At 50.7% G+C, this 26,245-nt stretch overlaps 3 protein-coding genes across 3 annotated transcripts; all 3 read left to right on the top strand.

Moving 5' to 3' along the window:
• Positions 1-4,511: 4,511 nt before the first annotated feature.
• AWAT2 (acyl-CoA wax alcohol acyltransferase 2) lies at positions 4,512-23,359 on the top strand. Its single transcript, XM_059910388.1, has 7 exons — positions 4,512-4,600; positions 20,811-20,917; positions 21,284-21,354; positions 21,595-21,799; positions 22,029-22,203; positions 22,787-22,986; positions 23,205-23,359. Exons 1-7 carry the CDS (start codon positions 4,512-4,514, stop codon positions 23,357-23,359), a joined length of 1,002 nt encoding a protein of 333 aa, XP_059766371.1.
• On the top strand, positions 5,473-6,855 carry LOC132357256 (elongation factor 1-gamma-like). Its single transcript, XM_059910547.1, is given in 1 exon segment — positions 5,473-6,855. A coding segment is annotated over 1 exon segment (1,314 nt). The 5' UTR covers positions 5,473-5,479; the 3' UTR covers positions 6,794-6,855.
• On the top strand, positions 7,856-8,731 carry LOC132357862 (OTU domain-containing protein 6A-like). The gene has a single exon (XM_059911697.1). The coding sequence runs from the start codon at positions 7,856-7,858 to the stop codon at positions 8,729-8,731; it is 876 nt and encodes a 291-aa protein (XP_059767680.1).
• Positions 23,360-26,245: the final 2,886 nt, after the last annotated feature.

Raw genomic sequence — 26,245 nt, 5'->3', positions numbered from 1 at the left:
TTACTGTCACCAGTGGCATGAGGTTAGATGTAAGGGTGAGTCTTCTGGGAGAAATGGCCATGTGAGCCCCCCAAATCCTGGGGTCCCTTTGGAAATAGAAAAGGTCCCTGTTGCCCACCAGGGCAGAGGAGAGCAGCCATCTCCAGTCCTCTGGCATCTTCCAGCTGAGTCAGTCTTGGCCTTTCTTGCCCCCATCCTTAGCATCCTGTTTTGGTTTCTTGGTCAGCCTCCATCTCCTGATCATTCTTAGTTTGCCAGCTGTGAGAAAGGGAGACTGGCACTTGAACCAGAAAGCCCTGCCCAACAAGCAGAAGAGTTGGATGGAATGGGTATGGGTGTGAAGTGTGCAGGAAAAACCCCCTAGCATAGTGAGGACACCTTTGAAAGAATTTGACTAAACCATTAAGTGCAGAAGATGGGAGCTACCATGATCTCTGGGTCAGCTGAAAAATTGGAGGTGACCCATGGGCCTCCCTAGGTCACTGAGTGGGGTCTGCTCTCTGGATGTGACAGAAAAAGTCAACTGCTGACCACGTGATCCTGGGACTGAGGGTTGCCAAGTTTAGCAAATAAAGACACAAGACTCCATTAAATTTGAATTTCCGATGAACAATGAACAATGTTTTAGTATAAGTATGTCCCATGCAACATTTGGGACATACTTATACTAAAACATTATTTGTTGTTTATGTGAAATTCAGATTTAACTGGCATCCTGTATTCTATCTGGGAACCCTATGGGGGTGGGGTAAAAACTGCTATGTTAGGGAAGGACTAGCTTTGTTTTTTTTGTCTGTTTCCAGGGGAGTAGAGTAGGACCAGTGGAGAGCTGGGCCTCGGTCTGAGAGCAGGAAGAAGGATTTCACTGGCAGGGCACTCGATGACAGCCATGAGGAGCCCTCCGTGAGTAACTTGGAATTAGAAACCTTGGAGAGTCCTTCCAGCTCTGACAGTCTCTGAGCCTCAGAATCTCTAGGGATTTTTTTTTTTTTAATTTTTATTTATTATTTATTTATTATGTTTATTTTTGGCTGTGTTGGGTCTTCGTTTCTGTGTGAGGGCTTTCTCCAGTTGCGGCGAGTGGGGGCCACTCTTCATCGCGGTGCGCGGGCCTCTCGCTATCGCGGCCTCTCTTGTTGCGGAGCAGAGGCTCCAGACGCTCAGGCTCAGTAGTTGTGGCTCACGGGCCCAGTTGCTCCGCGGCACGTGGGATCTTCCCAGACCAGGGCTCGAACCCGTGTCCCCTGCATTGGCAGGCAGATTCTCAACCACTGCGCCACCAGGGAAGCCCCTCTAGGGATTTTAAAAGGATGGGGTGGGGAGATGATGGAGGAGGATAAGGCTAAGAATTAGAAGCCCCCAAAGAGGCTTCACCATTTTTCTCTTTGGTGTTAGGATGGTGGGATGCATGCAGATGCATCAGCTGGGCACATGGCTTTCTCTGTGCAGATGGGACGTCAGAGTTTCTATAATATTCCAAATACTCCTGCTGTCATTGATTCTGCTCTTACGTTTTTGACACCCATTTTCCAAGGTAACACTGCTTGGAGGGAAACCCATCCCAGGGCAGGCCCAGTTGAACTCTGGGCTTTCTTTCTACAGTGCCCATCCCCTCCTCTTAATGACAGTGACAGCAGCAACCTACATGTGGACACCATTTCACAGCTCACAAAGTGACTGACCATCTGCTCCTTGTCTGGATTCTCACAAGTCCGAGAGGGAGTATTCATCTTCTATTTTTACATTTGAGGAAGACAAACCCCAGAGATTTGCCCAGTGCCAGGCAAACGAGTCAGGCCTCCACCCGCTCAGGCATTTTTATAATGAACACCAGTGCGTGCCTGCCATGTAGCCTGTGTTAGGGGCTGAGCACGTGAGAAGAGTAAGACCCAGTGCCACCCAGTTTCTGCCCCTGAGAGCTCCCAGACCAGGGTGGGAGGTGGAGGAGTCAAGGTCAGTGGATGGACAGATGCATGAAGAGGCAAGAATAACAAAACCCAAGTCCTCAGGGCTGGGCTGAGTATGAATGAGGATCCCCCTCAGGGCCAGCTCTGTGGAGACAGAGCCCACTCAGCGGCCAAGCATTCTTCCTCTGTGGCGGGCAGAGGGTCCTCTCTTTTCGGGCTGGCTGCAGTCTCCACTTGCTGCCTTGGCTCTGCCCCCGGACGTGTCCCTGGGCCCTGTGCACTTGGCCCACAGCCCACCTGGGCCAGACGGAGGCAGCTTCTCCTTGGCAGGGAAGTGCAGATCTTTTCCCTGCTAGGCTCCCCAGGGCCTCGCGGAGCCTTCGCCTTACCCGCCCCCACCCCCATCCTTTTGTCCAGCAGAATCTTTCCTGGAATTCCAATTGGAAGCAGAGTAAAAGGGAGCTGGTGCTCTCTTTCAAGTGGGAGCTGGCAACTCCAGAGCCCTTTGCTCAGTCCCCGCTGCAGTTGCCCCGGCAGCAGGTCTCTGGAAGCCCAGGGTGAGCAGAACACACTTTAGAAACTGGCAGCCAGCTTCACGTGACATCACAGGGCCTGCTTGCCCCACAGGCACCTCTCACAAATGGTGGCCCGAGCTAAGCTTCTAATTTGCTCTGTCAGCCTTGCAAGAAGTCTCGTCCTCTTGCATTTCCTTCCCTGCTATCCACCCAGAGACCAAGTCAGAACCTTGGCCGTTACCAGTGGCTCCTGTCCCGCACCCCCTCCACACCAGAGGCCCGGGCAGGACTGTTTCTTTTCTTTTTTTTTAATTTTAATTTTAAAAATTTTTATTGAAGTATAGTTGATTTACAATGTTGTGTTAATTTCAGGTGTACAGCAAAGTGATTTGGTTATATGTGGGTATATATAGATACATATATATACATATGTATATATATACATTCTTTTTCAGATTCTTTTCCATTATAGGTTGTTACAAGCTACTGAGTAGAGTTCCCTGTGCTGTCCAGTAGGTCCTTGTTGGTTATCTGTTTTCTACATAGTAGTGTGTATCTGTTAATCCTAAACTCCTAGGGCGGACTGTTTCTTACCTGCCATAGCTGTTTCTGTCCCTTGCTTCTCGCCTGTGTTCAATGTTTATGGAGCTTTGTTCCCCGATGGGGGATAGTCTCAGTTTCCCCAACAGGAGGCTGGCTAAGGAGCCCAAACAATGAAGTCAGTCTAGCGGGGTGAGAGGTCTGGGCCAGCAGGCCTTGCAGCGCTGGGGTAAGTCCCCATGAGCCTATCCACTTACATTATGTGGCTGCAGAACTGGGCCTGCGAGTAGGTGTTAGAGAGGAGGAGGGGGATGGGCCTGTGTGTCTATCATGGGGGCAACTAGGTCCCTGGGGCCTGACCATCACCCTGGGCCTGACACTCGTCCTTCTGTGGCATTTGGCACAAGTCACCATCCCTGGTCAGAAGCTGGTGGCACCTCGTCCGGGCCCCCAGGGTTAAGCCCGAACTCCTCATCCCTGTGTCCTGACTCGGAGACTGTCTCTGTCGCCCTTTTCAGCCTCCCTTCCCAGCAGCCCCTTCACCACCATTCAACACCCTCCACACATTTCCTGAAGGACTGGATGGGACGAAACTGAAAGCAGGGAAGGTTTGCAGGCCAAGGCGGAGCGCACGGTGGCCGCTCACCAGCGTGCCTCCCCTGTAGAGGCTTCTGAGCCTCAGAGAAGACAGTGCTTACGTGGGGCCTCTGCGTCGGAGGAGACACCCAGAATCCAACCGTTTCCTGCCACCCTGACTCCCACCAGTCTGCCCTGAGCCACCGTCATGTCTGCATGGATTATTGCCATACTCCCTCAAAAGGCTCCTTCTTCTTCCCTGGCCCTTTAAAACCGGAAAGCAATCCTTTCCTTTTTTCTGCTCAAAACCCCACACTGACTCCCCATCTCAGTCAGAGGAGAAGGCCAAGGCCTTACACCCTCTGGCCCTGCCAAGCTCTCTGACTTCATCACCTCAGCCCGTCTCACTCACTCAGCTCCAGGCTTCTGCTCCTCCGCACCTGCCAGGCACACCCCACCTGCGACCTCCTCCTCCCCAATGACGTTGTCACCGAAAGACCATAGACAGCTGGGCCTCATAAACCGAAATGTAGGCTCGGGGTGCCATGTGTGCCCTGGGCTCCTCCCTGCCCCATCTCCCCCCATCCACACTGGCTCTGGAGGCCTCTTAGCAGCCCCACCCTCGCCTCCACTCACTTCCCACACCAGAGCTCCATCTACACTTCTCTGCACAAGTGTGCAAGAGGGTGTCACAATCACAGCCCGGTCCATGCCCAAGTGGGTAAAGTGCAGGTGGGTAGATGGCTGGAAGGAACTGGACGAGCAGACGCAGCGTGTAGTCCTGTGGTCCTGTGGTGGGGGAGGGCAGGTTAGGGGGTGGAGACTAGGCAGGGGGTGGACACTAGGCAGGGGGTGGAGACTGGACAGGGGCTGAAGAAGAAAGCACAAAGGGAGGAAACCGCACCAGCCCCTGAGCAGGTGGGGCTGGCCAGCCCAACTGCACTTACCGGGAGCCACCGGCACCCTGGCCATAATGCTCCTGCTCTCCAAGAAGGACCTCAAGACCACCCTGGAGGTCTTTGCTCTTTTCTGGTGGGCCCTCAGCGCCTTGGTTATCGGTGAGTCTGCACTCCTGGGCATTTTTTTCCCAGAGAAATGAAGACTTGTGCTCACACAAAAAAACCTGTATATGGATGTTTATAGCAGAGGTTGTAACAACCTCAAACTGGAAACAACCCAGATGTCCTTCAACAGGTGAATGGTTAAATGAACTACAGTACATCCATATCCTGGAATACTACTTAGCAATAAAAACGACTGAAGTTTTGATATATGTAAAAACTTGGACAAATGTCCACTTTCCTCATTTGTAACAAGGAGGAGGTCGTCTCAAGAGCCTTCCTGTTTGGGAATTCAAGATACAGATGAGCGGAGTGGGGCAGGGTGAGAGCATATTTGAAAGAGCTTAGGGATTTTATTTTACTTTATTTTATTTTATTTTTTAGAACTTTTAGAGATTCAGAATAATCAGAAGGAAGTGGCTTGATGAAGGCCAGCTGTCGTGCTTCATGGGAGCCCATTTTGGAAGCTGGGAACCCAGGAGAAGGGGAGTTTAGGGTAGGTGCATTCTGTTGGCACAAGACGAAGTCTGCCCAGCTGTAGTGAACTTTAAGGTTGTTGCTTTCTCACACTGAGATGGGACAGGGTGGATTTGAGGCCTAAACTGAAAGGATTCTGTGTTCCCAGGACCATAAAGAAATACCTTTGCTCTGATACACAAAATTAAGTGTTCATCAGTCAAGGCAACTAAAGAACTGGAGAGAGCCACATTGCCTCCTGAACACTGGGAGCAATGGGAAGTCCAGTGTCAGAGCACATTCAGCTGGTGTAACAGTATTTGTCACGTGATTCTCAGGCACGACCAGTGTCTGCATTGTGTTCAGGCTAGGAAGTGAAGTAAGCAGGTAAGAGTCCACGAGCCCCTTTCTCTGTGGAATCACCATGGCGGCTGGGACCCTGTACACATATCCTGAGAACTGGAGGGCCTTCAAGGCCCTCATTGCCGCTCAGTACAGCGGGGCTCAGGTCCACGTGCTCTCCGCACCACCCCACTTCCATTTTGGCCAAACCAACCGCACCCCCAAATTTCTCCGTAAATTTCCTGCTGGCAAGGTTCCAGCCTTTGAGGGTGACGATGGATTCTGTGTGTTCGAGAGCAATGCCATTGCCTACTATGTGGGCAACGAGGAGCTGCAGGGAAGTACTCCCGAAGCAGCAGCCCAGGTGGTGCAGGGGGTGAGCTTTGCTGATAGCGACGTAGTTCCCACAGCCAGTACCTGGGTGTTCCCCACCTTGGGCATCATGCACCACAACAAGCAGGCCACAGAGAATGCAAAGGAGGAGGTGAGGCGAATTCTGGGGCTCCTGGATGCTCACTTGAAGACAAGGACTTTTCTGGTGGGCGAACGTGTGACGCTGGCTGACATCACAGTTTTCTGCACCGTGTTGTGGCTTTATAAACAGGTTCTGGAGCCTTCTTTCCGCCAGGCCTTCCCTAATACAAACCGCTGGTTCCTCACCTGCATTAACCAGCCCCAGTTCCGGGAGGTCTTGGGGGAGGTGAAACTCTGTGAGGAAATGGCCCAATTTGATGCTAAAAAGTTTGCAGAGAGCCAGCCTAAGAAAGACACCCCACGGAAAGAGAAAGCTTCTCGAGAAGAGAAGCAGAAGCCCCAGGCTGAGCAGAAGGAGGAGGAGAAGACAGCTGCCCCTGCTACTGAGGAGGAGCTGGATGAATGTGAGCAGGCACTGGCTGCTGAGCCGAAGGCCAAGGATCCCTTCGCTCACCTGCCCAAGAGTACCTTTGTGTTGGATGAATTTAAGCGCAAGTACTCCCACGAGGACACACTCTCCGTGGCGCTGCCGTACTTTTGGGAGCACTTTGATAAAGGTGGCTGGTCCCTGTGGTACTCCGAGTACAGCTTCCCTGAAGAGCTCACCCAGACCTTCATGAGCTGCAACCTCATCACTGGAATGCTCCAGCGACTGGACAAACTGAGGAAGAATGCCTTTGCCAGTGTCATTCTGTTTGGAACCAACAATAGCAGCTCCATTTCTGGAGTCTGGGTCTTCTGAGGCCAGGAGCTTGCCCTTCCGCTGAGTCCAGATTGGCAGGTGCACTATGAGCCACACACATGGCAGAAACTGGATCCCAGCAGCGAGGAGACCCAGACGCTGGTTCGAGAATACTTTTCCTGGGATGGGGCCTTCCAGCATGTGGGCAAAGCCTTCAATCAGGGCAAGATCTTCAAGTGAACATCTCTTGCCATCGCCTAGCTGCCTGCACCTGCCCTTCAGGGAGAATGGGGGTCACTAAAGGAAACTGAACATTGAACCCTTTCCTGCCCTGCCTCCTTTGTGGGTGATGGCTTCTTCAAAGGGGAGTAGATATGTTGAAGCAGGGTGTTGTCTATACCTGCAGGACCTCCCTGTGTAGGAGAGGTCTTCAGAAGAGCAGAAAGAGAGGCCTCTCCTCAGTTTTGATTTTTTTTTTTTTAATTGCCTTGCCTCTCCTGTGATGACCATCTTCTAGCCTAGCTGGGAGAGATTGGATGTAGTTAGGAGGTGGTGACACGGGGCTTTGTAACTACCTAACTCCAGACCTTCCCGCATGAAGGGGAAGAATACCTGCCGATGCGGTGAGAGCACAGCATGCAGAGCGACTTAACACTACTTCCCGCAACTGCCCTGTGAGGTAGGGCAGCAGCGAGAAGAGACTCCTTGGAACAGATACTGGCCTGTGGCCCCTAACCTGGCTGCGGATCATCTCTGGGGTATCCGTACTTTCTAACAAGGAAGTGGGGTTCAGAGATTCAAGCAACTTGCCTGTGATCACACATCTTAGGTGGCGGAGACAGGATTTTGAACCCAGTGGGTGTCACTGGAGCCTGTACCCTAAACACGCCCTAGCGCTTCCTGCAAAAAAAAAAAAAAAAAAAAAAAAAAAAAGAGTCCACGAAAACCTCCACAGGCTCAGTTGCTGCACATAACGCACAAAGGCGGGGTTTTACAGCCGGGACAGGAACCCCGCTAAAACCGGAAGCACCCATTGCTACGGGGTCTAATGGGGGCATATGTAGGGTCTCCCAACAGCCAATCGTAGTGCCAGGCGTGTTTAGGAGGCGTAGCCGTGGAGAGCCAGTGGCCAATGGCAGAGAGGGTCGTGAATAGAGTGAGGGCAACCGTGGGTGAGGGGAACAGAGTACAGCCGCCAGGGGAGACTGAGGAGCTCTAGGCAGTTGGGTGGTTAGACTGTTGACGTGAACTGTAGCAGTACCTCAGCCACCAAACTTCGATTCTCGCCTGCCCTTAAACATCATGGGAGATTCACAGCGTGAGCATCAGCAGATGATACAACGCCACAACCGCGAGAAGACAGAGCTGCAGGCCCACATTCAGGACATGAAGAGCTCGGTCCCCAAGACCGACGAGAAGGGAAGAGAGCAGTTGCTCCTCGATGTGGCCCGCCTCGAGGCCGCGATGGAGCAGAAGCACCAGCAGGAGCTGGAGAAGTTCCAGGAGAGTTTCCCTGATAACAGCAACCACGATTCTGTCACTGAAGATCTGCCCAAGGTGGATCTCAAGAACGAGCCTCCTCACCTCTCGAAGGCACAGAGAGGGTGCGAAAGAAAGGTGGCCCGAGAGGGAGAAAGCCAGGAGAGGGTGGCCGAGGCTGAGATGGAGCATCTGGCCAGCTTCTGCCACGACGAGGAAATGGAGCTCGGCGCCATCCTGCGGGCCAGGAATCTGGAGATGCAGGATATCCCGGCCGACGGCCACTGCATGTACCGCGCCATCCAACACCAGCTGGTGTCCTCCGTGACCGTGGATCGCCTGCGGAGGCTCACCGCCGAGTACATGCGGAACCATGTCGACGACTTCCTGCCCTTCTTCAGCCACCCCGGAGCCGGCATCGCCGGCAGCCGCGACGGCTTCTTGAGGTACTGCGACGACATCGTGCTCAGGCCGTCGTGGGGAGGCCAGCTCGAGCTGAGGGCCCTGTCGCACGTCTTGCAGACCCCCATCGAGGTGATCCAGGCCAACTCTTCCGCCGTCGTCATGGGAGAGGAGTACACCAAGAAGCCAATCACCCTGGTCTACCACCGCTACTCCTACAGCTGCGGGGAGCACTACAGCTCGGTGAAGCCGCTCGGCGCCGTCTCCGCCAGCAGCGTGGCCCGGCGTCTCTTCTAGGCCCGCTGCCGCCATCGCCGCGGCGGCTGCCGTTGGAGCCGAAGCCGCCGGCGCCGCGTCTCCTCAGCAGGCTCCGCTTTTTTCCTTCGGTTTTCTCGGGGTTTTGTTTATTCATTTCACTCAGAGTTCACCCCCTCTCTCCGCCCCCGCCCCCCCTTCTTCCTCCCTCGATCTTCTGTCCTCCTCGATCGTCCCTGGGTTTCTTCTTTCATGGGGTGGGGGGACCGGAGGCCAGTGACCAGGAAGGGATCTGTACTGTCCTACCCTAGCGGGAGTGAGTTTGCCAAGCTCTCACCTTTCTTGCCCTGAAGGGTCTCTGCCCCGCCCCCCACCCATGAGAACTGGTCACGTTGCAAGTAACTTTGGGGTTCAAGAAATGGCAACTTGGTTTGATGCGTTCTTCACTTGGGGAAAAAAGTCAGTTTAGCTCAGAATCTTCCGGTTGCCCCGTGAATGTATTGATTACTTAAAGTTGGAGTTGATGTGAATGAAATGATTTGGGAATGCCTTTTGCTTAGTTCTTTGGGGGAAAAAATGTATCGTGGGCTGTTTGGGGGTTTTGCTTTCCACTTCAACTGGGCTACTCAGGAGACGTCTCAAGTTACAAACAAGACCTCCTCTAGTATTTTTTTTTTTTTTTTTTTTTAAGCTGCATTGGGTCTTCGTTGCAGTGCGCCGGCTCTAGGCACGCGGGTTTCAGTAGTTATGGTGTGTGGGCTTAGTAGTTGTGACTTGCAGGCTCTAGAGCGCAGGCTCAGAAGTTGTGGCGCACAGGCTTAGTTGCTCTGCGGCATGTGGGGTCTTCCCCGACCAGGGCTCGAACCTGTGTCCCCGGGATTCTTAACCACTGAGCCACCAGGGGAGCCCTAGTATTTTGTTTTGTTTTTTCATAAAACCTTGCATGGTTGCAAACTAATTACAGTTGTTTAGATGTTTCCTGAACTCTAAATAATGTTTGTTAACTTTAGAAGTTTAAATGTAAGCGTTAAATGTAGCAAGTAGATTTACCTAAACTGATAGGCTAGATAAGGTTTGTTCTAAGATGTGAAAGACCTCAATTTAATTTCCTTTATTAAATATAAGAAAGGGCATGACTTTATTCAAGTAGTTGATTCATTTCATTATATCTGCAATTGATGTGAAGTAAGAAGAGACAAACTGATAGGTAGTTTAACTTACTGTGAGGGGTGAGATCAACTAGTAAGTTTCCTTTATTCTCAGACATAAAAGGGTATCATTTTGTGCAAGCGGTTGGTCCACTTTGTTCTATCTACAACCGGTATGAGCGTGAAAGATCTGAACTTAGTCGTTTTCCTTAATTCTTAGAGATAAAAAGTATTTAAAGAGAGATTTTTAAAAGTATTAAAGGAGTTGATTCATTTTGTCATATCTGCAACTGGTATGAAGCAAAAAAAAAAAAAAGTGAGCAATATACTTTTGTTGATATTTTAGACTTGTTGATATCTTGAATTTGCCAAAAAAAAAAAGTAAAAGTGAAATGATTTGCAGTAAACAATTAAAAAAAAATTTAACCTTCAGATCCTGTATTTCAGTGAGATTACTTAAATTGATTTAAAAATTCTTTGTACACCCCAACTGTTCTAAAATAAAATATACAAAGGGGAAAAGGGGAACAGTAGTTTGTTTAAAGAATAAAAGCAGTTTAAAAAATACCTGGTTTTCATTTTTGTATAGCTGACTTAGTTCATATAGAGTTTGTATACCAGGATCGACTTCAGCAAAGGAATCCTGGAGGGTTAGGGAACAGGAGAGAAGGGGGAGGACACAGTGACAGATGAGGCTTTTGGAAGATGCAATGGACCTGCAGCCTTGATGGTGGCCTGCAGTGCAATATCTCCCAGGGAAGGATTTAGGGAGTACCAAGATAGTTGAAGCTATCCTGAGTTGATGTTTCACTCAGTGGAAACATCATGAAATGGCTTCAGTTAAGGATGTTCTCATTGCTATGCATGAAAAAGAATTCTCACTTTCAAAAACTTGCCAGTCCAGGGCTAGTGGCAGGAGGGAAAGAAGTGCCACTGGTTTTTTTTTTTTTTTTTTTTTTTTTGAAGGCCGGGGGTGGGGTGGGGGGAATCTGTTTTCAAAATACAAATATAGAAATCCTGCCAGATAGCTCACTGTGTAAATGTGTGCATCAGATACATTTTCAGATAGCCAGCTGGCTGAGAAGAGGAAGTCCCTGAGAAAACTAGGTATTTGGATGCATTGTGAGAAGAGTGCCTTTTATAGGGATGAGAAAGCTGGCTGGGGAAGGAAGAATAGGCCAGGAAGGGAGGCATAATCTGTAGAAGGGGGCCTGGCTGGGAAAAGGGGTGAAAACTGGGGAAGGGGTCAGTCTAGGAGGATGAATGGGACGTGGCAGGGGAAAGGGGAACAGGCAGAAGAAGGGGAGACGGCGAGGTAAGGGAACCTGTGTGAGCTGGGGCACAGGGTGAAGAAGGAGGCCAGGCTAGGAAGGGGATAATGGAGTGGGGGCTGCTTAGGGAAGGAGGACTTGGCTGGTCAAGGGAAAGAGGCTTAGTTGAGTTAGGGGGCAAAAGATGAGAAAGGAATCCTTGACTGTTAAAGGGGGAAAAGCCTGGGGAATGGCACCTGACCAGGGAAAGAGATCTGTCTGGGAAAGTAGGCTTAAGCTGGGGAGAAAGGCCTAAGCTGGGGAAGAGGGTGAGGCTGGGGAAGGGGCCTGGATGTGGGAAGGGGCCTGTCTTGGAAAAGGAGCACAGACTTGACAGGGTGGCACAAGCTGAGGATGGGAGACTGGCTGGGCTGGGGGAGGTTCGGGGGTGCAAATATCCTGGCAGGGAAAGGTGGCCTGCCTGGGGAGGGGCTCTGGCGGGGGAATGGGGCCTGGGAGGGAGGCACAGGCTAGGAAAGGAACCTAGCAGGAGAGGTGGCGGAAGAGGTTCGAATGCTGAGACCGACATAGGCTGGGCGTGGGATAATAGGCGGGTTGATGGACCTGGTTGGAAGAGGGGGATTAGCAGGTGGAGAGGGCCTGCTAGGGCAGGGATCCTGCCTGGGAACGAAGGCGTGTGTCCTGGCTGAGGGAGGGCACATGGTTGAGGAAAGGGACCTAGCTGGGGGCACAGGCTAGGGATGGCGGGAAGGTCTGGCTGAGGAGGGGGAATAAGCTAGGGAAGGGGTTTGGTTGAGGAAGGGGTATACCGCTTGAGGAAAGGGACCTTACTGGGAAGGAGGCCCGCCTGGGAAAATGAGCTTAGACTGGGGGAGAGGCTGTAGGTCCCTGGGTGAAGAGAGCCTGGCTGTGGGGAGGAGTCTGGCTGGGAAAGAGTTCCCAGCTGGGGGCGTGTGTGTGTGTGTGTGTGTGTGTGTGTGTGTGTGTGTGTGTGTGTGTGAAGGGGTCCTGGCAGGGAAACGTCACATGGTCGGGGAGGGGACTTTACTGGTGATGGAGAGCTGAGAGAGGAGGATGCTTGGCCAGGGAAGGAGGCACTGGCTATGAAAGGCCAGTGAAGGGGGAACTCCTCGGAAAAGTGGTCCAGCTGAAAAGGGAAAAGACTGGGCACAAGCACCTGGCTGTCAGAAGGAGGCCCTTTCTGGAGAAGGGGTCCCGTGAGGGCAAGGGGACAAAGGGGTGAAAAGGGGCCTTGCCTGGGGAAGGGTAGCCTGGCTAAGGAGGCTGTCAACAGGGTCTCAGGCTGGGGAACAGGCCCTGGCTGGGTGAGGGGCCAGCGAGCAGAAGGGTCCTGCATGGGGAATAAGACAGGCCGGGGTTGAGGCCTGCCTGGGGAGGGGAGGCTGGCAGCATAGGATGGTAAAGAGGCTGGGCTGTGGCCCGGGGTGGGAAAACTTCCAGGTAAGTGGCTAGAGGCTGGAGAGTTGGACACAGGCTGGTAAGATGGCTGGTTTAGAAAGGGGGCCAATCCAAAGAAGGAGGCATCGGCTGAGGAAGAGGCTCTGGCTGGGGAAAGGGGCCTAGCCGGGCAAGGGGACATAGGCTGGGAAAGGAAAACCAAGTTGGGTCAGGGAGCCTGGGCACGGGCTGGCGGGGGTGGGTGGGTAGCAAGCTGGGGCAGGGGCCTAGGTAGGGTTGCTGCAAAAGAGGATACTGGCTGGGAACGTGACTCCGCTGGGGTGAGGGTCTAGGTGGGTATAGGGGAAGCCTGCCTAGGAGGGGAAGGGAACCAGGCTGGGGAGCTAGCCTTGGCCGGGGAAGTGGGCATAGGGAGCCGGGGAGGCAGGTATAAACGGACAAAGAGAGGCCGGCTGAGAAGAGGGCCTGGCTGGCTTCGAAGCACAGGCAGGTTAAGGGCTTCTGATGGGGGATGGCTTATCTGCTGGGGCAGAGGGTGCATAATGTGGGGAAATGGGACTACCTGGAGAAGGGGGCCTGGCCCCAGGGGGCATAGACTGAGGAGCAGGGTTAGGGAAGTGAGGAAGAGGGAATAGGCTGGTGACAAGGACCAGGGGCCTGGTTGGTATAGGGTATGAATTGGTATAAGGTGAAAAAGGGGTTCCTGGCTTTTGAATGGGGAAGGGCTAGGGAGTGGCACCTGGCTAGGGGAGGAGGCACTCGCTAGGGAAATTATCTGCACATGAAGTTGGGAGGGCCTGGATGCAGACGGGGCACTGTTGTGAGGGCAGGGTGCACCGGCCAAGGAAGGGGGCATGGGCCGGGCAGAGGCCCTGAATGGGGAAGAGGGCATAGGTTGGTGAAGAGGGCACTGCCTGGGTAATGTGGGCCTTGCTGGGAGTGGGGGGAGCTCCTGGTGCCGCCCACGGAATTCTTTGGCAGACGGCAGCAAACAAACCAGCAGAGTCCCATTTTACAGGCTTCTCCCTAAATACAAGAGAAATAACTATTTCTGTCTAGGGAACCCTTAAGATCTCACTGGGCCTGTTCCAGCTTCCTCCACTGGGTTTGCCTTCAGCTGGAAGGACGGGGAAGAGTAAACCCAGGCCAGATTCCAACCAGGCCCAGAGCACAAGCCAAGAAGGGGCCTTCGCTGTGGGATCTGGCAGGACGTGAGGGATTTGCAGTCTGTTCCATTTTGTAACAGTGACCACAGTCACCGAGGACAGTGAGTGTTCTGGGCAATTTCGTGTGCAAAAGCCATGGGGTACTGTTCCCAAAGGGAGTCAATTCCAGAAGCAAATTTCATGCGTTTACTTACTATTCTTCATTTACTCATTATCATGCCCTTTTGCCTTAGCAGCCAAAGACAAGGACATCTATCTGGATTTGAAGCCCAGCTCATATACCCACTTCCTAGCTTTGTGACTTGGATTAAGTCATCTAATCTTTCTGGGCTTCAGTTTCCTCATCAGTAACATGGGACAGTTAATGCCTGTCTTAGAGGTATCTCTTGGGATGTTCGGTACATTAAATGAAAATATGTATAAAATGTGCAAGAAATGTATCATTACCTAGGGGCCTAAGACTATAACACTATCAGCTGTGGCAGCAACCACCCCTTCATTCTGTCTACAGTAACTTTTGGAGCCACTTGGCCTCTTCCCACAGGTCCTACAGTGGAAGCCAGAACTTCTTGGGCTGCAGCGTGAAAGCAAAAGCCACTGGAGCTTACCAAAGTGCCCTCTTGGCTACAGGGGGGCCTGTGTGCAGGGACTCCTCAGGCCAGTCAGTATCTTCCTTCCTTCCACGCTTTTTCTACACAAACACATAGACATGCATATTTTCAAAAACCAAACTGGTATCATTCTATTTGAACTACTTCTATTTTTTTTTTTTACTTAAAAATACATTATAAGCATTTCCCACTGTCCTTAGTCTTCAATACGATGATTTTAACGCCTGCATTCTAGCCTGTGAATGTGCCATAATTTATTTGTCCTATTCTATTGCTGGACATTTCGATTGCTTTCAACTTCTCACTGCTATAAATATGCCACTGTAATATCCTTGTAGCTGAGTCTTTGTCTATATTTCTGATTATTTCCCTTTGATAAGATTTCTAGAAGTGATCTAGGTCAAAAGGAGAGGCTTTTAATGCATACTGGTGAATTGCCCTCCAGAAAGAGTGAGCCAATTTACACTCTCAGGGGGTGAGAGTGTTACTTTCCCATATAGTTGCAAACACTGAAAATTATCATCTTTGCTAATTTGTTAGGTGAAAAATGCTGTATGAGTTGACCCTTTGTTGATTACTAGTAAGGTGGAATATTCCTCTAAGTATTTATTAGCATGTCTATTTCATTCATGCTGGAACAAGTAATTCTTAGTTTATTGCCTGTTCCTGACATTTGCTTAATTTTCTATGGGTAAGATTGTCTTCTTCTTATGGATTTTTAATAGGTCCTTCCACTTTTCATTCGGATATTTTTTAAAAATAGTTTTCCCCATACATTATTAGCCTTTCAGTGTTGTTTCTGACTTTTTGCATATGCTAAAGTTTAAAATTGTAATGGAGTCTATCTATCGATCTTTTTCTTTATGGTTTCTGTCTTGGTACCTTGCTTAGAAAGGGCTTCCCCATCCCGAGGTTGGATCAATATTCGTTTATACTTTCAAGTTTTTTATGCTTTCTCTTTATATTTAACACTGTTTAACAAATCCACCTGGAAATTACTCGGGTGTAAGGTAAGGACATAAATTGATTTTCTCCAATTATGGTAATTAACCAGTTAGCCCAACACCACTTACTGAGTAATCCACCATTTCACCACTGATCTGAAGTGCCACCTTGCACGTATATTACATTCTTATGAGAGGGTAAATCTCGTTTCAGTCAGTCACACAGAATAACTGCATTCCAGTGACCTCCATGTGAAACTGCCAGCTGTCCATTCATCCATTCACTGCATATTTACTGAAGAGAATGGTGATAAACGATAGAGGTAGAGAGATAAAGATCCAGTCCCAGCGCTCACCATCTAGTAGAGATGGCAGATAGATGGAAAATAGAGAGAAATAAACAGAAAGCAGCATGACCAGTGCTGTGATGAAAGGAAGCACAGAGGAAGGGCACTTCATCAGACCTGGCGTGGCAGGGAGGCTTAGGAGGACAGCCAGAGCAAAGGCAGGAGTGAAAGAACAGGGTGTCTCTGTGTTCAGTGGAGCTGGAGGATAGAGGTGCGAGGTGAGGGAGCTGTGGGAAAGAGGCTGCAGAGGGAGGCTGGCATGGTCTCCCAGCTTTAGTAACAAGGACCTGATTCTGGCCTATGAGCTCCTGTCCCTAGCTCCTGCATCTCCTTACTTACTGCTGACTGGGAGGCTGGGTGTGGACGTGGCCCTAGAGTACATGTTAGGCCAGAGAGGAAGGAGGAAGCCAGGCCTTCTGCGTATATAAACATTCTCGACTGAAAGGGGAAAAAGGTCAGCTCCGAATGGCCTCTTGCTGAGGACCAGGGCCCCAGCCGGGCCTCTGCTCTCTCCCTCCTTGCAGCCCAGGCCTTGGGGCCCTCTCCTCAGTGAAAGCTGAGTCCCCTTTCTTGAACTCTTGTCCTGTCTCCACAGACTTGCCTCATTACCACCGCCTCCCCTCGCTGCCACCATGTTCCCATGAGAGAGCAGGGTCCCCAAGGCCTAGGAGCTGACACTGCATTGAGGGAGAAGTATGACCATTATGGACGGCCAGCCCAGGCCAGGCCCGCGTCGGGGGCTGGAGCCTTTAGGCTGGTAGTTCCTCTTCCTCAGTCTTGTCCAGAATGTTGCTCCTCAGAGGTAACCACTCTTAATAGTTTGTGTGTATGTACCCAGAGGTTATGGGTATAAAAATATCTATATTTCACCACATGCATGCTTGTGCATGCACATACACATATAGCCAAAGGGCAGAAAAATATGGATGTTAAAAACACAGTCTTTGAGGGCTTCCCTGGTGGCGCAGTGGTTGAGAATCTGCCTGCCAATGCAGGGGACACGGGTTCGAGCCCTGGTCTGGGAAGATCCCACATGCCGCGGAGCAACTAGGCCCGTGAGCCACAACTACTGAGCCTGCGCGTCTGGAGCTTGTGCTCCGCAACGGGAGAGGCCGCGACAGTAAGAGGCCCGCGCACCGCGATGAAGAGTGGCCCCCGCTCGCCGCAACTGGAGAAAGCCCTCGCACAGAAACGAAGACCCAACACAGCCAAAAAAAATAAATAAATAAATTAATTAATTAAAAAAAAAACCAAAAAAAACCACAGTCTTTGAGCCAGACTGCCTGTGTTCAAATCCCAGCTCTACGCCTTACTATCTGTGTTCCTTTAGCAAGTTGATTTTCTCTGAGTCTTGTTTTCTTCATTTGTAAAAAGGGCGTGTGAGAGTGTATTAATTGGGCTGGCCCATGTACGCTGTGGTAACCGAGTAACGTGGAGCTCTCAGCGGCTAAACTCAACAAATGCTTATTTCTTGTTCATGTTAAACATCCAACACAGGTTGGTGAGAGTCTCTGCTCTCTGTGGACACAAGTGTTCAGGCTGATGGAAGCCCCGCCAAACTGTGATGCTGCAAAATGTGGCTTCAGAGATGACCACCAAGTTGGCAGGAAAGGGAACAAAGGCCCCATGCACACTCCTTTCTGCCACCACCAGAATGGCAGGCATAAACAACAACGAGCCTTATTCTGAACTTCGTTAATTATGAGGTTGAGATCTTTTCATGTATTTATCAGCAATTAGTATTTCTTTTTCTGTTAAGGGCCCATTCATGACCTTTGTCCATTTTTCTATTAAATTTGAGTTGACTCTTAGAGGACAAATAAGAAATAAATGAAGAAGGAAGAGTGTTCAGGGCAGAGACTGGGCAACAGCTAGCAAGGCTGGGATGAGGGGAGAGCGTAAAGCATTCAAGAAGTAGCCAGTGGTTAAGTGGGATGAGGGGGTAAGAGGCACAGAACCGACGCTCAATACATAGTGAGTGAATGAATGAATGAATGAATGAGAGAGAGAAGACAGAAGAGACTGGCAAAAGGGGCAGGGGACAGATTGTGTAGAGCATTGTCAACCATGGAAAAGTGTTTGGACTTTTTCCATGTGGAGCCATGACTGGGTTGGGCACAGGGCAACGGCATCAGATTGGTGTTTTTGAGAGATCACTACAGTTAGTTCTGGGTAGCAAACTGATTATAGGACGAGGCTGTTGCTGTAGTTCAGGTCAGAGATTGTGGTGATTTCAGCCAGCTCAGAAGTAATTGTGAAGGGGAGAAGAGCAGAGATTCAAGAAGTTGGAGAAGAATTAGAAGGACTTGATGATCAGAAGATGTGGGAGAGAGAAAGAGGGGAGGCGAGACTGAGGGTTCAGGTGTATGTGTGAGTTGGAGGAGGGGCAGATGGAGCAGAGAAGGAGGAGAGTGGCTGAAAAGCGGGTGAGGACGGAGAAGTGTCCCAGAGGCCTCTTCATTAGAGCTTGACTTTGGGCTGTATGGAATGGTAGCCTGGAGCAGGCAGAAGAGCGCTGGGCCCTGGGCTCCCAGGAGGTGACAGTTCCAGGGTTTGTCCCTCAGAGCCTTCCCAGCTCTTCACCCTACGAGTCTGCAATGGAATCGTATCCATTTGGACCCTAATGACCTTGAGAGAAGACGCTCACGCGTAGTCTGCGAGAAAGATAAGGTGGAAGCTGGTGTTGTAATCCCCACTTGGCTGGTGAAGCTCAACCGCTTGTCTGTGGTCACACTTATGCTCAGGGGCAGATCCAGGATTTGTGTCACCACAGGACACCCCACCTGAGGCCACACTGCCTCCCAAGATGTCCCCAACTCTGTCTGTGTTCAAGCAAAACCTAAAAGAAACGTGGACTAGACCCATGCGTCCCTTTATTTCTTGAAAAAGTCAAGTCCCAATTTCGTTCCTTTTTATGGCTGAGTAATATTCCATTATACATATGTACTACATCTTCTTTATCCATTCCTCTGTCGATGGACATTTAGGTTGCTTCCATGTCTTGGCTATTGTAAATAGAGCTGCAATGAACATTGGGGTGCATGTATCCTTTCAGACCATGTTTTTCTCTGCATATATGCCCAGGAGTAGGATTGCTGGATCATATGACAGTTCTATTTTAGTTTTTTAAGGAGTCTCCGTACTGTTCTCCGTACTGTCCTATGTACTGTACTGTACAGTCTCTGTACTGTAAATTGGTACATAGTGGTTGTACGAATTTACTTTCCCGCCAGCAGTGTAGGGGGGTTCGTTTTCTCAACACCCTCTCCAGCATTTATTTTTTGTATATACTTTGATGATGGCCCTTCTGAGTGGTGGGAGGTGATACCTCATTGTAGTTTTGATTTGCATTTCTCTAATAATTAGCGAACTTGAGCATCTTTTCATATGCTTTTTGGCCATCTGTATGTCTTCTTTGGAGAAACGTCTATTTATGTCTTCTGTACATTTTTTGATTGGGATAATTGCTTCATTTTAAATTTCTTTAGTTATCTCTTAGATATCTATCAGTTATCACTAATTCATCCCCTAACTCTCCACAAACACATCAGGAATCTAGAAGTCTCGTCCCCTGCACCCCCACTGTTTTTTTAATTTCATTGAGGACCTCGCTGCTGGAGCCCAGCATCCTCCTGTTACAGTCTGGTCTCATGCACCACTGTCACCTCCAGGGCCCGTGAGGCACCTTGGGTGTACAATCTAAGAAGGTATTCATTCTCAGGGTTGTACAAGTGTTGGATCAGTACTTGCCTGACTCTGAGAGTGAATGTCTCCTTGAATTTTGTGCCCTAGGCGCCTTGCTCTCCTCACCTTAGTCCTGGCCCTGCTCACTTCCTTCCTTTGTTGGATTTCTTTACCTGAATCCCATGCCATCCTGTCTTGCTTTACTCCCTCATTTTGGTGAGCACATCCTCCAGTCGTTTCCTGAGAAAGGAACATGGGGGACAAACTCTCTGAGACTATATGTCTGAGATTGTCTTTATTCTCCCTTCATACTTGATTAATAATTTGGCTGCATATAGAAATATCTTAGCTGTGTCCAGTGTAAGTATCTGAGTCTAGTGTCTCTTTGGTTCATTTTCTCAGAGAATTATCCTCCCATCACCCAGCTGTGTAGCAGAGGGAAAGGGGTCTGGGGTTTTAACTACTTCTTTGATAGACTTTCAATCAAGCCCTGTGCCCCACATCTGCTTTTTGTGACACCTGGTGGTTCCAAATCTGAGTCTTTCCTAGATTCTCCAGCGGAAACAGGCTTGCTCATGTGGGCATACCCCTTGCAGGTAACTACATTTCAACTTTCTGGTTCTCAGTTAATCCCTCTTCCGTCCACTGTCCAGCACGCAAACATTTTGCTGATAGCTCTCACCCACTGTTGGCGTCTCTCTGATTCTCTTTTTCCTTGCAGAATCTCTATCTTTTAAAACATCCTTGTGGTAATTTTCATGAGGCTCCAGCAAGGAGTCACGATAAAAACGTGTGTTTATTCTGCCACATTCAATTAGGAGTATTTTCTGTCTTTTCTAAACTTTCTTTTGACCCACTTTCTCTCACACAGTCATTCACAGCTGTTTTAAAAACTGAGTCCAGTAAGAATCCTGAGCATGGCTCCCTGTGACTCATCTCCATGAAGTCTGTCCTAACTACTCTAACCTACATTGTTCCTGTCTTGTTGGAGCTTAACATGGTCCATACCTTATTCTAGCCCAGCGTGGGTTCTCCTTTGTTTCTTGTTTACCAACTCTTGTGCTCCAAACCTGGCTGAAGTTGGGTATCCTCTTTCTCTGGTATTCCCTCCACTGATGCCTCGCAGAGATGTGGAGAGGGGAATGTGAGTTGGAGGAAGACTATTCCTGGCTCTGTCTTTCCAGGACTCCCAACCTCTGGTGGCCAAATCAGCATGACCCACCGCTGGCTCCCTGTCATTGAATGCAGCCCAGAGTGGTGCTGGAGCAGGTCCTGGGGGGAGAGGGCTAACTGCATGGAGCAAAGTGGGGGAGGAAAACACCTTGCCTTCTAGACCTAAAACAGGTTCCCAAGGCCAGAGCGGGGATGCTGGTGCCACAGGCACACAGGCCATGTGCTGGGTGAGGAGGTAAGAGTGTCGCGTGAGCCCGGCTGACGGTGCGTGTGACCTTGGGTGGACGGAGCCCCAGAGGGCGGGCAAGTGTGAGGGACTGTTCACAGTTCATTGACTCTGGCCTGGGCTTCCTCCAAGCGCTGTGATCCTTGTCAACCTCTACCTGGTAGTGTTCACGCCATACTGGCCTGTCTCTGTGCTCATGCTCACCTGGCTGGCTTTTGACTGGAGGACCCCTGAGCGAGGTGAGGGCCCTGCGAGGGCTGCGTTGTCACCCACCACACGCCCTTTCTTTCTCCTCTTATCCTGTGGCCAATTCCGCGCCTCCCTTCAGCCTGACCTTGTCTGGGCTGGAGAAGGTGAGGGAAGGGGGTCTTTTCAAGGTGCCAGTGAGGCCCAGATAGGAGCTGGAGTAGGCTAGGGGAGGGGCGGCTAGTACAGCAGAGAGCTAGGCCTGTCCTAAATTGGCCCAGATGTTCATTCCCAGCCTGGGTGTTACTTAAGAGGGCAGGAAACAGCAGGGGGTGAGGGCACCCTGAGGCAGGCCTTAAAGGGCTCTGAAGAAGACAACGGAGGTGGCCCAAGCTCAGCTACACCGGCTCTGTTCTCAGGTGGCTGCCGGTTTACCTGCGTAAGGCACTGGTGCCTGTGGAAACAGTACTGTGATTACTTCCCACTCAAGGTGAGGAGCCGCAGATCTCCACTTGGGCCCCAGGCCCAGCCCCGACTCCAGTGGCAGCGGCTGGGTCAGGGTGGGGCATCATTCACATCGAGGCCCATGTGGATGACGCTCCCCGGAGCTGTGTGTTACCCTACCTGCACGGCCAACCAGACACGACAGCCCTTTCCTTTCTAGGTCTCTGGCCAGAAGAGGCATCTTCTTCCCTGGCTATACCCCTCTTGACCCCATGTTCCTCTGCAGCTTTTGAAGACTCACGATCTCTCCCCCAGCCTCAACTACATCCTCGCCTGCCATCCTCATGGGTTCATGTCCCACTCATGCTTTGGCCACTTTGCCACAGAGAAGTCAGGCTTCTCCAAGATCTTTCCTGGCATCATTCCTTCTATCCTCACACTGGGGGCCTTTTTCTGGGTGCCTTTCCTCAGAGAATATGTCATGTCTACAGGTGAGTTGGCTCCTAGGATGTAAAGCCAAATAAATAAATTGCTCCCCGAGAAAGAGGTGTTGGGTGAATGGGTGAGAACAAGGCCAATTCTGTGATCCCCTCTGGTCTGAAAAGCTACCATAGGTTCAGCTGCCTTATGTGAGGCTCTCCCCTCCTCTGAAGAGGTAGGGAGGAAAGTTAGGAGGTTAGGGAGATCACCAATGATCTTTTGCTTTTTTCTGCCCACCAGGGCCCTGCTCTGTGAGCCAGTCCTCCATGGACTTCTTGCTTACCCGTAGAGGCACAGGCAACATGCTGATCGTGGGGGTCAGTGGCCTGGCTGAGTGCAGATACAGCCTGCCAGGATCTACCACCTTGGTCTTGAAGAACCGCACCGGCTTTGTACGCACGGCCCTTCGGCATGGGTAAGGACACTTCTGGTCCAGACTGGGGAGAGGGGTTCCAAAAGCCCAGTGGGGAAGGAGGAAGAGGTTTTGAGGAAATGATATATAAAGAGGGAGGGGGAAAGCCACTGCTGTGGTGGAGTAGAGCCTGGGTCAGGTTCTAGAGGGATTTCTGCTTCTGAAGAAAGGCTAGCAGGCCAACCCGGAACCTGATCTGCCTCAGACTAGCATCTCATCTGGGCCAGTCCCTTTGTGAAAGGTGACTGGCTGCAACCCTATCTCAGAGAAGGCCAAAATTACCGTGTGGGCCAAAGGGAAGAAACCGAAAAGAAATGGCCCTTGAGTCTTAACTTCCAGTGTTTCAGACCTTGTGGGTTTACAGGAGGGTCTGGGACTCGCTTCCCTTAGCTTGCTGCTACTTTGCCCCCAGAGGCAGCTTGGGGTAGACCACGAGGCCCTCCCACTTAGCCTGGACCTGGGCCCAGCTGGGTTAGGGGCTGAGGAGCTTACAGGGAAACCCAGGGACCACTGGTGGTCAGCGTGTCTGGCTTTCAGCAGGGTCCCTAGCTTTCTGGCCATCAGAGAACATGCTTTTCCTCTGCAGGGTGGCTCTAATCCCTGCCTACGCCTTTGGGGAGACAGAACTCTACAATCAGCAGATCTTCACTCCTGGGGGCTTCGTTAGTCGCTTCCAAAAGTGGTTCCAGAGTATGGTACACATCTACCCTTGTGCTTTCTACGGGCACGGCTTCATTGAGAACTCCTGGGGCCTTCTGCCCTACGCTCGGCCTGTAACCACCATTGGTGAGTTGGCCCTTCTGCTGGCAGCCTCATCTGGGACACAGGATCCAGTTCCAAGGCTGGACCTTGGCTCTGGCTGTGTCCAGAGGCAGGGACGCTGGCCAGGATGAACGCAGGGGTGGGGGAAGCGTGGGGAGAACCCGGGCTTGAGGGCTGAGGCCTATTCTGAGGAGTGAGCCATTCTGATGCTTTCCCTTTCCCTTCTCCATCTCCCCTGGCAGTCGGGAAGCCTCTACCACTGCCCAAGATTGAGGACCCGAGCAAGGAGACGGTGGCAAAATACCACGTGGTCTATATCGATGCCCTGCACAAACTGTTTGGCCAGCACAAGACCAAGTTTGGCTTCTCAGAGACCCAGGAGCTGGTGCTAACTTGACAGACATCCCCCGAGGTCTCCCTGTGACAGGTGCGTGTGTGTGGGTGCCTGTTTGGCTGTTTTCTGGATCCCTCTTCCGCCTTCATTTCTCTCCTGCTAGCTCTTCTCTGCCTTTTCCTCGAGGTTACAAGGAGACGGCCCCAAAGCCAGGGAAGGCCCTAGGGGAGAGGGGTCCTGAAATCTCCCTCACACGTGCCCACTCAGCATCAGCACTGAGGAAAACAAGGCACAGAACAAAAAGCCCACCTTCTGATACTGCCTGTGCCCCACCCAGCCTGTTCTGAGGGCCTAGTATCCCTGCACTTGTCTCGTCTTCTCCAGCTCTTAAGCAGCCCCATCTTCTGGCATCAAGGCTCCTCCAGGACTGGCGGCCTTGAGATCCAGTAGGCTTTGAGTTTAGGCCCTTGCACCTTCATGCCCTGTGACTTGGATCAGTCTTCTCTGAGCCTGTTTCCTCATCTGTAAAATGGGACAAATAGTCCCTCCCCTGCTTACCTCAAAGGCTGGTGGGATGATGATATCGAATGTGATTGAACTTTGTAAACTGGAGAGCTACACAAAATTATTCTCCTCCAACCATTTTGCCCACTTCCTGTCCCTGAGCAAGCATTGCCCTAAATTTCATGGCATCTCAATGTTTAAAAGAAAGTTCATCCAATTAAAAAATCATTCTAATCTATTTTTATTTTTTAAAGTTTGTCTTTTTATTTTATTTTTTGGCCGCACAGCACATGGGATCTTAGTTCTCCAACCAGGGATTGAACTCGCGCCCCCTGAGTTGGAAGCGTGGAGAATTAACCACTGGACTGCCAAGGAAATCCCTAACCTATTTTTTAAAAAAGAAAGTTTACAGTGTAGGATCTTGTCAACAGTTGTTTGAAAGTTTAAGTAACCTTTCTAGTTGGGTGACCTTGGGGGAGCTACTTAAACTCTTTAATGTTGGTCCCCTCATCTGCAAAATGGGACGATACATCATGGGGAGCTGGAGGCTGGATCTACCAAAGCTGTTTTGGGCTGAGGCCTGAAGAATGTTATAGATGCTACGGTCTCAAGCTGAGGGTGACTCCCTGCTGTGTCTTTGCCTCAGGACAATGTTCCTTTTTGCAGGACCTCTAGCCTATCAGACATGCTGTTACAGGAAAAGACCTAGGTGATGGGGATGGGTGCGTGTGAGCTGGGGCACAGAGAGGATGTGGGATGTTCTGACAGGAAATTCAGACCACCTTCCTCCTGCTGCCCCTTCTGAAATGGGTGCCTCGGTCCTTCCCCAAGCTCATGTGTGGTGTCAAAGAAACACCTAGTGGGAATTCCCTCGCGGTCCAGTGGTTAGGATTCTGGGCTTTCCCTGCTGAGGGCACAGGTTCAATCCTGGTCGGGGAACTAAGATCCCCCCAAGCCACAGGGCACGGCCAACCGCCAGCACCACCACTAGAACAACAACAGCAAAAAAAAAGAAGCATCTAGCAGGTAGGAAGTGCTTAAGCCGATCTTACGAACAAGGGGAAAAAGCTTTATTTGCAAAGAATAAACCATTAATTTACACAAACTTACATCCCAGTTTATATACATTATGTATAGTTTATATACACAGTATCTCACACTGAATGCTGACCCCCAAAGCAGCACTGGGCCTGCTTCAGGCCATCCTCACCACAAAGCCCACCCCCCACCCCAGCTGGAAGCTTTTTGACTAAAGAAATGACATACCCCAACTCCACTTGGAGAGAGCCCTGAAAAGGATTACCAAAAAAAAAAAAAAAAAAAAAAATCCAGTTCCTTCTTTGTGCTCACATGGCCTAGGGAAGCCTACAGGCAGGGACAGGGCCTGAGGCAGCACCAGGGTGGCCTCAGGACTCCGTGGTGTTGGGCCCATCTGGAGCCTTCCATCCAGAGGCAGAAGCTGGGAGAGTGCCCTGGGGAAGGAAGCACTCTGACCAAGGCTGTGGCTATGCTTTCCCTGCCTGGCCAGGCTCCTGATGGGGGCCAAGAACTTCCAGCCTCGAGTCTGGGGGTGGTAGAAATAAGGGGGCTGTGTGGGACATGGACTGTTCCCCCCTCACCCTGCTGAGTCTGGAGGTTGGGGCTCCTTCACCTCGGGCAGGTCGCCTTCCGTCTCTGGGCCTCAGTTTCCACATGAGTAACATGGGGTAGAACGTAGGTTGGGCTAGATTCCCTCTAAGGGCCTCTCAATCTCTCAGTTTCTCTGAATCTATTTGCATCCACCACAAGTTACATAAAACACACATACTCACACGTGGCTCAAAGTCTTTGTTCACCTCCAGGGTTCCTATCCCTTTACTGCTCATCAAAAGAAATTTGGCTCAGGGTGGATGAAGGGGGAAATAAGGCAAAGACAACATTTTCCGAGGAACCAGTAGCTGAGCAGCCCTCAATAGCTGCCTTTTGTGTCAGCTTTGGCTGTTGAAGCCGAAGCAGCTGGCAAAGCCCCCGCCATGCAATTCTCCTTCAAACCTCTGTCATCCACTTGCTCACAAATGTCCTCATCCCATTCTCTATGCTAGCTTTGGCCTTCTGGAAAAGCCACATCGGCATAATTCCAAGGTGTGAATCTAGTTCCACATTCTCTTAAGAGTAAACTGCTTCAATAACTTTGCAGCAACAGGGCTACTTCTTGCTTCCCTCATCACCCCTCTCCCTCCAGGGTTCCTTTTGAGGGGTCGCAATGAATAAAGGAGTCCTGTGCGAATCCTATTTCCCCTCTAATCCCCTCCATATCTGGAGAATAGGGTGGATGTCAGAATGTCCTTTAGGGGAACAATTAAGAAGCCTTTTCCTTCCTTCATCTCACACTCTTCTGGCTTTAGAACCAGACGTCTCTCGGGTCTTCCCTGCATCCCTGAGAGATCCTGGTCGTACAGAGGTCTT

Source organism: Balaenoptera ricei, chromosome X, assembly GCF_028023285.1.
Source record: "Balaenoptera ricei isolate mBalRic1 chromosome X, mBalRic1.hap2, whole genome shotgun sequence".
NCBI classification, from domain to species: Eukaryota; Metazoa; Chordata; class Mammalia; order Artiodactyla; family Balaenopteridae; genus Balaenoptera; species Balaenoptera ricei.
This window is presented reverse-complemented; position numbering and strand designations above follow the sequence as displayed.